Below are 15,701 nucleotides of genomic sequence, written 5' to 3'. Positions count from 1 at the left end.
AAATAATCCTAAAGTATATAGTGATATTAAAAAAAAGTATTCCTAATTATAGTGATATTGAGAAACAATTCATTAGATATAACACCATGAAAATTCTGCGTAATGACTTTGATTAAATTTATATTCTTAGGTTAAGAATGTAAGAATGATTGCAAGGATTCAATATTGCAAGATGCATGAATCTAGGAATTCAAGGATTCATGATTTAGAAAATGCAACGATTCCAAATTGTAAGGATGCAAGAATGCAAAATTTTATAAATGCAAGAATATAAAAAAATGTAAAAGTTTAAGAACTAAAAAATTTTAAATTTCAAGAAATTTGAGGATGCAAAATTTAAGACAATAAGAATGCGAATAAAAAAATATAAGGATGCAATGGTTGAAAATTACAACAATACAAGATTGTAAGAATGAGAGTCTCACAAAAAATAATAATAATGAAAGATCCTAAATATGAAAGAATGCAAAAAACAAAAACAATAAAAAAATGCAAGTTAGTAAGAATGTAATGATGCAAGAATCTAAGACTGTAAGGATTCTAAAAATGCAAGAATTTACGAATGCAATAACCCAAGAATTTAAGCATATAAGAATACAACAAGGATTCAAGATTGCAAGATTGCAATCTAATACAAGAGTTGAAGAATATAAAAATATAAGAACACAAGAATGTTTTTTTTTTTTTGCAAAATATAAGAATGCAAAGAAAAAAAATTGCAAGAGGGTTTTCTAACCAGAATATAATGGTTGCATGTGCAATTCCACATTGTTTATTCGCGAACAACTCAAGACTATTTATAAATGCCATGACAAGGCAAGAAGTAAGCTTTCCAATGCATACAGGAGATTTCAACATCGACATGCCTCAATTTTTAGATCTTCCATGTGTTTGATCTGGTTCCATCAAGTTAAATGAGAAGCTTTTCCTTAGCTTCTCATTTGTTTCCATCAACTAGCATAACTACCTTCAACTTAGCGATCATATAGTAGGAACTAGGTTTTTCCTGCATGTTTACAACTATGATTCTCAATAGAACTTCCCGAACAGTTTGTCGAAGTGGAAAAGATGCTTCCGGACATGATAAACATGGACTGTATATAGCACAGCGGCTGATGACACTAGGAGGAACGACAGGAGCACCAACTGGCCAAAATCCTGTTAAACCAAATCAAAAGAATAGGCGAGAAAGATGAGGAAATCTCTCTTCCAATAAGGTATTTTGGTGAGAGAAATAAAAGATGTTTACCCTGGGATCTGAAATTATTGTGCCCATCACATATGTTAGCAAATCTAGCATAGATTGCAGTGAGTTTTGGACGCCTCCAACGATGCATCGATCAGATTCAGGAACATGATCCTGTTGTACGACAAGCATTGAAGAGTTAGATACAACATTATTAGTCATAGCAAAACAAAATTTCCAAAATTTGCAAGGTAACTCAAGCACCAAGAGAGCTAAACTCCTGCTCTTCAGATTCCATTTTTGCATTGGTCACCAATGAACATGCCACAAATTGAATTGATGATGCTGGTTTATCAACCCTACTGATGCTTTAGTGAATCTGTTCAGGTGCCTTAAAGGATGCTTGAGCAAAGGGTAAGAACTGGTTTGGTTTATTAAGCCATATTGATCATATATTTTAGTAAATTACTAGCCATAAACTGCATCTTGTTCAAGTATTTCCACTACCATTCAAACTATATCTAGAATGTAAACAATTTTGAAAAATAATTATAGATATGGACTTTTACTTATAATAATGATGTGGTTTTTAGTTAACTATTGGAAAATAAACCTAACCTAAGAGATACTTTATAAATCTGAAATATTTAACAATTTTGAAATATTTGTTAATGTTGATTGATTAATTACTTTCCTAGAATCTTGACCTAAAAGCTTGAATTATTAGGAAAAGAACCAATTCATATGTTTATATATGTTCGTAACACTTTCTCTGTATGAGTAGGTGGTACTTGAATTGATTAGCTCTAATCTCTTAATACACAAATTTATTAGATTTTTTAAAAAAAATAAGACATGTGGGATTCAAATTCCAACCTTATGCTCTGATACCATATGAACAAGCGAGAAAGTTTTTGTTTTACACAAGTAGGATGTGGACCTTGGACCTCTGCTCTAATCCCATATTAAAGTCGATTAACTAACATTTATTCCAAAAACTCAAGCCTTGAGGGAAAGGATTTTTGGTATTCAGCAGTTTTCCTAATTATGAATTATGTTATTCAGACTCAGGCATGAGTTTTCAACACAAGTGTTTATTCAAGCATTCAACATGACTATTTCTAAAAAAATTCTACAGGCAACCAATATAAGTCTAGTGTATACTCAAAGTGTTAATGTGCAAGAGGTATAGAAGGGTTGGATGAAGAGCCCAAGTATCAAATATTGTGAATACCAGCCTTAGCAAGGAAAGAAACACTGTTTTCTGAATATTAGAACTATCCGAAATCAACTCTACCTGCATTTGTTGCATGACAGATAAATCAAACATCCAGAGTCCAAGGCGTGATGCCGCAACTCCTCCCATCAGCATCCATGCTGAAGTTATGCTGTTACCAATCCAAACAGATGCAACACAAACCAGCAGGAAGCACCACTAGAGAAGACAACCAAAGCATCGGTTTGCTATTAGTGAACTTAAAATATAAACAATTCAACAAAGAAAAATCAAGGGGACAGAACAGGATGATGAATTAACACACAAACCTGACTCCAAATGGACCACAGGCCAGTCCTGATAGTTGAAATATGTGAATGAACAATTGGGTACACTACAGTTGCTGCTATTCCAATTATAGCACTAACACCGCGCGCTATACCAATCACATAGGCAGGTATGCCTTTCCACTCCAAGGTAGCAGTCATTAATGTTCCAAAGCTGAGAAGGGTAAGGCAATGCAAGAGTTATCTTCACTTTCGTGCTGGGGCCGAACAATGACAATAGAAATAATAAAGATAACTAAAGTATTTTCTTGTGGGTCCATGAAACTACTTTTAGAAATCCTTTTCCCTTTTGAAAGATATAGGAGCAAAACAAGACCTAAAAGGTCTTTTTGCTTGAATATGGAATGGTAGAACTAAGTGAGCTAGGCTTAGGCCGGGCTACTCCAAAAATAGTCATGATGAGCTCTATCCACTTGGAACTAGGGTTGTATATGAACCGGATGTTCATGAACAAACTTGATGTTCGGTTCAATAAATCTTATTTATGTTCGTTCAATAGTAAAAGAATATATGAAACATGCAAACTTGAACAACTTGTTCACTTTGTTAACATTTATAAACAAAGTTCATGAACAATTTATAAATAAACTTATTCATTAACTTGTGTAAATTTTAATTCTAAATTTTTTATTCAAAAACATAAGAATATAGTGATTTATAAAATTTTACAATCTTAAATTATTTAAAATATGTTAAAAATAAAGAAATAACATAAGTTTCATTATCAGATAAAATGTTTCACCTAAGTTATAAACAACTTGAACTCAATAAGATTTTTACCAAAAAGGTTGAACAAGTTTGATAAGAAAATAAACAAGGTTGAAACCCAATTAAGCTCAGCTTGGCTTGTTTGCACATCTACTTGGAGCCTTGCTACTCTAGAGGCATGTGCAAGCTTTTGGGACTAAAAATAACATAACTTTAATTCGTTATGGGTAAGGGTCACTTTCACACATGCTTAGACTGGCATGCAAATCCAGTTGAATCTTTCATCACCTTTTTAGATTATGTGACTTTCATCTTTTTTTTACATTTAAGTACATCAGGACAATGAGATGGGTGAATCCCTTCCTCTCTAGATAAGGCAGCAATCAGCGACCCCTCTTCAGGGAGTTAATGGTAATGAGTAGCCAATAGTATAAACTCCTACTCTTCTTGAATAGGGAGCCTAAAGCAACAAACATAGATTTGTTATTTTTAGAGCGAATACAATTTCAGAGTAGATGGTGTATGTACAGTTTTTTTTAGTTGATCTATTAAACAACTAACATAATAAAACAACTACTAAGACTTGATCTATTCTAAAATGTGATATAAAATAGGAATATTGATCTTTTGCTTTGAACGAGTGATGTGTGTAAATCATACACATGTTTTCATTTTTATTTAGCATGCATTTCCTGCCTTACATGAGTATTATTTAGGTTAACTTCTAGCTTTTGCATTGATTTCTATTTTTTTAGTTCAGATGACTGCTCTTTGTGATTTATGATGATAGGACACAAAGATCTTGATTTTAGAGTTCGTTTGAAGACGAAAAATTATTGGAGTGACATTGCAGAATGATACACGGCCTGACGTGGCACCTGCCACGGCCTGACATGGCACCTGCCATGGCCGTGTATCATCCATGGAAACAGGATTGGCACCAAAGCAGCAAACGAAGAATCTAATAAGGAACACAACTAGACTATGACACCTACCATGGTCATGTTCCATTCAAGACTTTTGACGAGGGCATCACAATGTCAACCATGGCCAGGCCATAGTGCTTGCCACGGCTGTGGTGTGCTATGTTTTGTTGACTACACCCCTTGAAAATTTAGAAAATTCTATTGTACTTTAGTAACTTTTGGAGGCTATAAAAGCAACTGGGAGGCGCCGATTCAAGGCATCGTGGGGTTCTCGTGATAGGAAACTCTAAAAGAGAGTCGTCTTCGAATAGATCCAAGGAGCCTAGAAATTCGACCCGCTAAGGAGTACGTGGAGATCATCTAGAGACGTCATCGACATCTACAAACTAAAGTCCTTTTGCACTTCTCTTTATTTTGAGTTGTAGAATGTTTTCAATGATGTCTTTGATTTGTTTCTCCATTGTGATGGAGCAGTCTCCTTAATTTTATGATTAGGAAGCAACCCAATTTCCTTTTTATCACATGATATGTTTTATCCTTGATCCAGAGTTTAGTATACTTAACATGCTAATATGTATTTAGCATATATCTTGGGAAGAAGAGGAAGAACCGAAAGAATCTAGGACTTATAAGAACTGGACTTGAGAGTTTATTCACGAAAGTAATTCAAACTCTCTCGAAGATACCATTAGCTATCATAGAGCGTAAAGGGTTTATCCTAGTTTGACAACCACAAAAGTATGGGCCATATTAGGGTAGATACACCAATATATTCTCAAAAGAGAGCATCAGATACCTTAGGATAAACCATCTTCAAGTATTATCCAACATGAAGGTAAAAGTGGGATTCACAATTACACTGTTAACAATCGTCGTATTGAAATCAAAGTCCTAGGATTGTCTTAAAAAAGTGATTTTCTCCCCATATTTTAATTCCATTTTCTTAGCTTGCTTGCTTTCACAATAATTTTCTAAAATTTGATTCGTCTATATAACCTTCCATTGCACATAAACTAGCAATCAGCTCCATGATCCATGAGGACGATAATTTTACTACTTTACGACAACCGTGCACTTGCAATTCGCATGGGTCAACAGGTTGCCTCGAAGCCTTATACTAATAATGTCCCCCTCAAAGTCAATTTGGTAGTGTTTGATTAAGTTAACTTTGGAATTGAGAAGTTGGAAGCAAGGTAGGAGATGAAGTAAGAGTTTACTACAAAAGGTGGATCAAGAAAAAAATTGAAGTAGGCTTTGATGGAAGATCTAGATCACGAGCCATCGATGGGAGGCGGAGAAAATAAATACAATTAAAATATTCATCCAATCAAACTTAAGACGTGCCATTATAATCTATCATACATACAAGAAGTATCCATGGCATATGCTCCTCAATGGAAACTCTATGCATGCAAAACGTAGAGAATAGGAGCTAAAATAGAGTCCTAACCTTCTTTCTCCTCCCCCTCCTTATTTTTCTTCTCTTGTAGTCAGGTCTCAAAACATGGAAACCCTCTTCCTCTTCTTTTTGTTCTTCATGTACAAAAGCTCTCAACACATCAAAAGCTCCGCATTCAACCCCCCCCCCCCCCCCCCCCCCCCGCGCAGTTCCTCCTAATGGTTACTAAACAACACTATGCATTGACACTTAGCATGACACTCATTTTCAAGCGGCATAAAAAAGAAAGATTAAAGATAAATATGTTGTGGTTATTAAAAGAAAATGGAATTTTATTTAATATTTCATTCTCCTTACATTCAATACGAAGCATAATAGCGGTCATAAGCCACTCTCCATACTCCTTTTTTGATAGGTGGATCACTTCACGGCAATGATTGAGTCAATAGAGTCGCTTTTGTTTCGCAGTTCTCAGACCATCAATCTAGTCAATGGCTCAATAGGCTGGTTTCTCACTTTAAGGGTTGTCCGAGCTGTGAGACAGCTCCCTGGTCCCCCCTCTCCCAACCTTCTTTCCAGGGTTTGATGCTTACTTTTTATATACTTTATGATGCTCCTAATTGCTATTGCTCGTGTACTTTTGCTATTAGTGATAAATTATATTAGTAGGCTTCATAGATGATGGAAACTTACGATAGTACCTTAAAGGAACTTGTCCCACCTTAAAAACCAAGAACCAAATGGACTACTTATACATAAGTCTCAGCTCTATGTTTTAAAAGATTTATATGACTACTTATACTGAATTAGAAAAATGAATGAATTAGTTCTACTATAAAGTCAGCCTTATTTTTACCATTCTATATGAACTAGAAAAGATTCCTTGGGTCTTTTTGTGCGTTATCTAGTTTTCTACCATCCTATACGAGATGCATTCCTTATTGGGTGAATTGGGGGTTGTTCACCTTCTCTATGTGAGATGCACTTGGTATTGGACACATTGTGGGTACAAAAGAGAAAACATGAGAAAATGATGAAACTACTTAAAAGGAATTAAAGAGAAATGACGAGAACAGATTAATGATTGTGCAATGCTAAAAGAATATAAAATACATTCTTGCTGAATATTTTTGTATGTGCATCTCCTCTTACTCCATTTTGCACTTATATGCTCGCTTCTCACTTGTCCTTTGATCTCTAGATTTGTAGACTAGAAGCGATCTTTAAGGTTGGATTTATATTTTAGGTACATCATGCGAATAGTAATACTCGACGACTATATTGGAGATGAATTCATTAGTGCCCTCTTATTTTCTTATTGCACAAAGTTTGTTCTTTATGCAGTTTCTTTTGCATATTTCCTTTTTACCAACATGAGTTCACCATATTGGTTAATTTAGGTACATTATCAAAATGATTCAATCATTATGTCAATATATTTTGACTTATTTAATAAAATTTTTGGTATTTTTTATTATTAGAGTATTGTGTTATTTTTGTTGTTGTTATCATGTGGTAATGATGCAGTGATGGATATTATCACGAGTGAGGCCTTTGGGTGGTGAAAACGTTTGCATATAAGCATTCCATATTTCAACACAAAAATACTTTAAACCTTCGCTTTTATCATGGAGGAACAACTACAGAACAACTACATATATATTTAAATCAATTACAATTATGACACATTGACTTTTCAAATTAAACTAAAATATAATTAAGTTGAATGCAGCTATAAGGATGCATCCATGATATTACTCTTCAATGCTAATGTGTAGCTAAGTTTTTTTAATTATTTTTTTTAACATGGTGGAGAAGTAGATAACACTGCATTTTTCAAATTTTGCTTCGTAATTCATGAATTAGAGCATAGCATGTTAACATCCAATTAGTACTAATATGGCACAAGGATTGTTCAGCAATAAGGACTAGGAGTTAAATTACAAAAGAACATAACAATCATTTCAGATGCAAGCTTGATTTCTATGATGAAGAGGTAAAATGCTGGGATAGATATTACTCACCTTAGGACTGTGAAGTACAATAAAGCCAGAGAAATTCCTGGGAGAACCACTTCCTGCCTGGAATATGTAACCCAAGCATCAAAGCAAGGAATTGCTGAGAGTTTGTCGACACATGAAATATTCTGACCCTGCACTTCAGCTACCGCATTCATTCCTTCAGATGAAATGCAACACTCATTCTCATCAACTGATGAGCTAGCTATAAAATCAGTTGGAGCTACTGTCTTGTTTCTCCTCTTGCTTCTTTCACCAAGAGCAGGAATACCATTATATACAGATGTTAGAAGCCAATACTGTATCCAAACTGAGATAGTATTCCATAGAGCCAAGACAATTGCTGATGCTCGAAGTGAGATGAAACTAATGATAAAGCCACTGAAAACAGGGGCAAGTAGTTTGCAGCACAGATCAATTCTTCTAATAACTGAGTTCATTTTTGTCAATTCCTCTGGAGGTAGACCAGTGGAAATTACAACCACCCTAAATTTAGAGAAAATTGAAAAGAGTTATAAGATACTACTAATCATAATCTAATGTGCTCGTTGGCATCAAAATCATTATTAAGCCATATTTTTCCCAACTACTTGAGGTCAGTTACCTAAATCTCATATCTCCCTTGAGTTCTATGCAAGTTTACATCATTAGTAATGCATATTCAAGTACACTAATTGATATATTTAATATACAATATAACAACTCCTAAAGCCATGGCATTAATCCTATGAACTTGATGACTAAATGAAAAAGAAAGGAAAAGAAGCTAGATTGCTTAACCAAAACTAGTCTGTAGTTTCAATTTCATGGCAAATAGAATTGCAGTTATTGTGAGTATGATAGAAGCATGACACCCTTGAATTGCCTTGACTACTAGGAAATGAAAAGATGTTTTGAGAATAAAACGCAAATTTGTAATCTTTAGGTGCATGCAAACCCTTCAATTATGCTGCATTGAAATCACAGCCATTTACATATCTTCTTAGGCAATTTATTAAATGCCCTAGCATTAGTAGTTATTATGTATAAATAGGCATCATGGCAAGTAATCTTGGTAATAAAAATTGCAACGCAATGAAAATTTCTCTTTCCCTACTATTCTTTTTGTAAGTGCCAACAAATCTAGTACAAGAGACATGACTATGAGTTCAACTTTCATGTTCTCTAGTACCTCAAAGTTCAAATAGAGTACCCATCTTCATTGATGGGCATTTTTACTATTAGTGTAGTCAAAAGTAAACTATCTTTGTTTCTCAACTTTTGGAATGTTATAGTATCACGTCCTCCTAGTGAATTGTCCACTTACTAGGAGAGGTACCCACTTGGTGACAATGTGAAAATAAGGATCCAAGAACTATGCAAACTCATTACTAACTCAAGATAATCAAGAAGTTCAACAAACTATATATACATGTTTTTTCTATAAAATACAATGAACCCATTCAATGCAATGTCACGTGAACAAAACAAATATATATATATAAGGAAATAAAACCAAATGAAGAATCAGTAGGTCAAAAACTTTGAATAATTCTAAATGCTAGCTGAAACAATTACAATCTTAAAAAGTAACTTTTGCCTAGAAAACTAGAGGCTAAGGAAAAATCGGAAGTAAGCACAAATTTGCATAGTGGGTAGATTAAAAAATGTGCATAATTTAATCTTATTAAGAGGTTCAAAAAACTAGACAAGTCACAATTTTATTTTTATAAATTTAAATTATCCTTTGAGTCTTTAGTTTATATATATAAATATATATACTCAATTGTTATTTCTCATTTCAATTATTACTCTAAATTATCATCTTTCATCACAAGTTAAAGATAATTTTTAATTACCATCATTTAATCACCAACTATGCATTTGTCACCAATAATAACTAATAAATCCATCACCTCACCGCTTCCACTAAGAAGTGAATCACTAAGGCCAATATCCTTATAGTGTAATAACATCATCTACATATAGACTAAAGCCCTCATTAGTGATACACAACAATAGAGCTCCCTCGCACAAATGAATTATGGGCATGAGTGACTACTTGCTACCATAATCTCATGTGGCGGTGAGAGACTCTGATGTAAGATTAGACTTAAGAGTTTTTTTTTTTACTTTTTAGTTTTTTTTCTTCATTTAAAATCATTATCATTCTTCTTTAATTCTTTATATCATAATTATTCTGCTCTAGATTTTCATCTTATCGGTTAGACTAAATGCCTAACCTAAATTAACTTTTTCTTATAAGTTATACTAATTTATTATATATTAGCATGTGGTCTCCATATATAAGGTATGCAACAAAGAGGTTAAGTATCAACATGTAAAATGAAAGGTGCAATTTATCAACTAGAGATTAATCAGAGCATGCATTTTATTTTTTTTAAATAAACCTTTCCTATTTTAATTATATGAACACCCACATGTATATATCTTTAAAAGAATATCAATTATTTACTCCCCAATAGTTTATTTTTATTTTAAAATGTATTTCACTATTTTAAATATCATCTTAATCTCGTTTTACAAAAACAATTATAGAAGCAAATATATATGCATTTTATCTTTTTATGTAAATATGTAATAACTAAAATCTTATTGGTGATACCTCAAATAAATGAAATTCATGAAGAAAATAGCAAAAACTAGGAGGAAAATGACAAAGAAGAATAGTGAAACATACTCTGGCAGCTATGCAACAAATTAGTAGAACACTGCTGCACCTCAAAATTGAGACGAGTCATTATAGATCTTTTATTTTCAAAGCAACTATTCGTCATTTTCCCCAAATTCAGATAGTGCATATATCAGCTATTAGGAATCTGACATGGATTATATTACTCTGCATTTAACAGTCTAACAGTATTTTCACATTTTTCTATGATAAACTCCATCCTTTATTATCTTTTTGCTTCAACCCAATTGACACAGAAAATTAACTTTCCATAACATAACAATGAGAAATACTTTTTGTAGGACTAAACTATACATCCAACATTGTAGATTATAGACTCAAAAAGAAGTTGGAAGAAGAGACTGCATACTTTTTTTTACAAAAAACAATCAAGAAATAAGAATTACCATCAAGATGCAAATGATCATCGCAAGAGTTACTACATGAGCTTACAGTTCAGTCAGTAATGTAACTGACACTTACCATTCCCTCTCAATTAATATTGTCCCTGCAAGAGTAGACAATTTTCCAACTGCCCCAGAAATGTTGATGAGGACAACTAATAGAATGAATTGAACAAATGCTATCAACATCAAGCCATAGTAGGACAGCAGCACTGTCACTGAGAGTCCAGCAACCATGAATGACAAATTTTGAGTCAATAACCAAAGCCGTAGAACCTGTCAAATGAATATGCAGTACAGAAGATTCCTTGCTATAATGTTAGCTACAAAATTAGATTTAAAAGAGCTAGATAAAAAGTTACCTGTAAGTAAGTCAATTTGTCTACTAATGTGCCAACTATGGGGCCAAACAATGCAGTGGAGGCAGATTCAACAACACCATAGAGAGCAGTGAAGAGCAAGGAGTCTGGCCAAATGTTTATCATGTACAGACTAACTGAGAATTCCCACATTCTGCAACCATTTGGCAAGTTAATAATACCATCATTTGGTAAACATGTAACTGAGGCAAGTAGGCAACAGAGGAAGGAATTTTTCAATTAAAAAAAAAAAGGAAAATTTAGAAAGTGTTCAACAATTCAACTTAAGAAAACAAGACTCCAATTTGGCACCTGAAGTATCAATTTTATCAAGTAACTGCCACAACATACATTTTAAAAGCATAAAGTAGGACAAAAAATAAAAGAGTTACTCCATCAAATTTTTAATGAAGGAAGATGGTGTAAGTTTCTGAGCTCAGGAACATGAAAGCAAATTTGGATGTTCTTCTCAGAGATGGAGCCACACACCGGATTCAATGATCAAAAAATCACATGGATAAAGGAAGGAGAGGGATGAAAGCATTGCTTATTTTCACAAAATTGCTACTAGCAGAAAATCCAATTGAAGGTTAAGCATATAAAAATGGGCAACACATTAGTCACAAATCAGAAACAAATTTTGAACAAGTTAACAACCTTTCTCAAGCACCTATTGGAAACACCACATGACACTAGCATGAAGTTGGCATCTGACATAGTCATGCAGAAAACCAGCATTAGTAGCTCTAGCCTCCCCTTTTTCATGCAGAAAACTCTAAAAGACTTTTCTATACAAATTTTTCTAAAAAAGCTAAATAAACATTCATAAAAATTTTTAGAAATCATGTTTTCCCATACATAGCCCTATGGCTATACATCTTCATGATGTTTTTCAGATTCTATGATATGGGAAACGATTACACTTCTCAAACAATGATCATTTTGGAATAGAAGCATATATTGATATTGATTGGGAAAGGTCTCGTAATGATAAAAGATATACGTCTGGATATTGTGTTTTCATTGGCAAAACTCTAGTAACTTGGAAAAGCAAAGTACAGGATGTGGTTGCTACATCAAGTGTTGAAGTAGAATACAGAGCTATGGCACAAAGAGTTGTGAACTTCTATGGCTTAAAAAATTTATGCAAGAAATTCATCTTCTCCAAAAGGAGTTTGTGTTGTTACATTGTGATAATAAAACAGCTATTAGCATCGCTCATAATCCTATCCAGAATGATCATACCAACCATAGTGAAATTGATTCATCCTTTATCAAAGAAAACAATAGATATGATTACAGCCTAAGAATCAACTATACATATTCAACAGATTATTTTATTCCTTTGTATACAAGATGAGTATGACAACTACATATATACATGCACTATCTTAAAGGGAAGCGTTGACAAGGTTACATGTTTTAGTTTTTATTCTCTATTAGTTGTGCAATAGGAATGTTTCTGTAATTTTGTATATCTCATATTTATTATAAATAAGAGTTGCCTAGAATAGGAAATTCTTTCCTATTTTCTTTTACAAAATCCTTTATGCCTAATTTTATAAGTTGTATACTTGGGAAGCCCCTTTGATCCTTGGATTAAAAAAAATTTGTGAATTGGGCAAACAGGCTGAAGGGTAAAAGATGGGCAGTTGTTAAAGCAATATTTGCTACATCAAAGCAACGGTAGGCTAATCCCAATGATACCCTTGTTACCATCTTATCTTCTCTAATCATCCTAAGTAGGCTACCTTGAAGATCTAGATTTTGACACTTTACTTTTGTTATTATAAGCTATATTGAGAGGAAAAATTCATTTTGCCCTTATAGTTTACTACTTTTTTTGAAATGCCTCCATAGTTTTTTAATCATCATTTTACCCCATAGTTTCAATCTGTTGTTGAGATATCCCTATCCTGTTAAATCTTAGCCCTTCCATGATCTCAAGATGCAATAAGATTTACAAATGAACTTGCACCCTATAAATTTAAGACTTTTAACAATTTGGAGTTATAAACACACGTTAAAACTTTTATGGAAGTCAGAAACCTAAAAAAAAAGTCCATTTCATCTTAAATTTCAGTCACAAATCAACTTGCGGCTATTTTGTGCTACTAAGGTCACAAGTTCTAAGGTCAGCATGCGATCAAAATTACAAGGTCTCTCAAAAACTCTGCATCATTTAAAGAAAGGTGGCACGCTATAATCTTTTTTTTTTTCATAAAAAGAACTCTTTTTGAGTCGTTGCCAAATCATTATCAGTCCAAGAGAATATCAATTCAAATATTAGCCACCTTTCCAATGTTTTAAACTTCGTCTAATAAGGGAAAAAAAGGATTCAAGAAGCTCCAAAAAAAAACCACAAAAGAATGAGCATAGTACGTTGATGACCTTTTAAGATGACAAGAATAGGAGGGGATGATGGCATGTTACCTTGCTCCCCATCTAGCAAGAAAATGGCCCATGTACATGCGGCGGATGAGTGAGGAGGAAGGGAGAAGGCATGTCTGCAAAGAGCCCGGCAGCAGAGCTTCCCTAACGTTGCTTCCCATGGCCACCTCTCTCTCTCTCCCTTCTTCTTCTCTCTTCTGTATGTTTTCCACTAATTTGTCTGTGAAGGTGCTTGAAGACTTAACGAAGGAGACCTTCGAAGAGGCCGGCAGGCGGCAGCAGAGCCAGGCACATCTGATTTTATTATTATTATTTTTTTAACAGATGAAAACACACTTGTAATTTAGTGTCACGTGATAAGTTGACCTTAAATAGTGTTAATTTTGCCCTATTAAAATATAAAATAAATTAGTTATAATATTTTCTTTGGTCATAATAATTAAATTAGTTACAATAAAATAGAATTATAAAGATGAATAAAACTTTAAATCTAAGTAAAGTCAAAATAATACTCTCTTCTATTTAATTAATGATTAGAATTATTTAATTATTTCTAAACTAATGATTATGATTGATTAAGCCTATAAATAAACTATTTTATATTATTTTATTTCAGGTATAATTTAAAATTCTTGTCTATCAATTCTCAAAATTCAACTATTTTCAATTTTTTATCATCAATTCAAATGGAGAGGCTGATGATATTGAATTTACCAACCATGAGTTAAGTCATTCTCATTAAATATCATTAAATACTTGAATATGGGATGATTTTAATATTCTAGATGTTTGAGCAAAATTTAAATTAAGTAGATATTGTAATCTCAGATCAAAATATGCATCAATTATTTTTATCATCAATTAATCTATACAAATTGTAGTAGTATTCCAAAAACTTCAACAATTAGATTAGTTGACTAATGACATATATAGTAAAATCGACTGAAATAGCACATGAAACTCAACTACCACTCTATTTCTCTTGCCCTAATTGTGACTCTTTTCTTTGTGCCAAAAGTTCTATATATGTGTATAAATAAGTCTTATATATAAGAGGTTCTCAAAGATATTGGAGGAGAAAACTACCGAGGCCTAACAATCATTTAGAGTTTGTTTGTTTGCTCAGCAAAATAAAAGTTTGATTTGATTCAACTCAAGGAAATAAGTTCATCAAACTCTAATTAACATTTAAGTCGATCATGGTCAACTTATAAAAGCATTATATTTGGTTGCCTCAACCAATTTTAGTCAATTTGGTTGACCAAACTTGCCTAATATATATCCAAAAACTGCCATGCATCGATCTTTGTTCCTTCGAACATATAAGATTTTGTTTGTTTACTACCCATGAGTCAGTCCTATGACTCATGATCGACCTTGAGAAGGTTTGACTTTAGGGACTTATCTAGGTAATGAAATAAATTATAAGGGCAAGTAACTAGACATAAATTAAGGGATGTTCTTAGTTATCATTCTTATTTGCGAAGAACAAATAGTAATAATCAAGGACAACACTAAAAAACAATAAATTTTCTCATGAAATCAAATACAAAGTGTACATGTGTAAAAAGAAGAAACTGGTACTTAATGATCTTATATAGATATCTAAACCTCCGAACCGATTAAACTAAACGATAACACTACTGTCGATCAGTATGCTTGTTTAGGCATCCAGAACAGCATGGCTAAATACACAAAGACAAGCACGACGAGAGCTTGCATCAAATCCATTCGACCATCGTCGTCACTGTTTGCTCCCCCCGCGTTGAAGAAGTTCCCCATCAAAGGAAGAATTAAAATTAAGAAGAAAAAGAGGAAGAAAGAGGTGGTGGCTCGAATGAAGAATTAATCAAGCAATATAATAGCAAGTATATATGTAATCCTCTAAAGCTTTGACATGTATATATACACACATCAATTCCTGGCCTGGCCTTCTAGTTAGCTATGGTTGGGTGGGAGACGTCTGAACATGGCCATTCGGCTTGTTTGCCTACCTTTGACTAAAATATTAATTTGTATAGCTTCCCAACCTTTTCAGTATTGGCAGACTTAACGCCATTAAAGTTTCAGTTAAAG

General features: G+C 33.2%; 1 protein-coding gene across 1 annotated transcript; it reads right to left on the bottom strand.

Moving 5' to 3' along the window:
• Positions 1–699: 699 nt before the first annotated feature.
• On the bottom strand, positions 700–13,883 carry LOC141842165 (solute carrier family 40 member 1). Its single transcript, XM_074730387.1, has 8 exons — positions 13,668–13,883; positions 11,238–11,388; positions 10,955–11,151; positions 7,807–8,286; positions 2,732–2,903; positions 2,484–2,621; positions 1,250–1,360; positions 700–1,158 (listed from the first exon to the last, which is right to left on the bottom strand). The coding sequence occupies exons 1-8, from the start codon at positions 13,784–13,786 to the stop codon at positions 1,030–1,032; spliced, it is 1,497 nt and encodes a 498-aa protein (XP_074586488.1). The 5' UTR covers positions 13,787–13,883; the 3' UTR covers positions 700–1,029.
• Positions 13,884–15,701: the final 1,818 nt, after the last annotated feature.

This window comes from Curcuma longa, chromosome 11 (assembly GCF_044706935.1).
Source record: "Curcuma longa cultivar G26 ecotype Majalengka, Jawa Barat chromosome 11, ITB_CL_G26_1.1, whole genome shotgun sequence".
In the NCBI taxonomy this organism is placed as follows: Eukaryota; Viridiplantae; Streptophyta; class Magnoliopsida; order Zingiberales; family Zingiberaceae; genus Curcuma; species Curcuma longa.
Note: the sequence above shows the minus strand (reverse complement) of the source record. Positions and strands in the feature narration are given on the sequence as shown.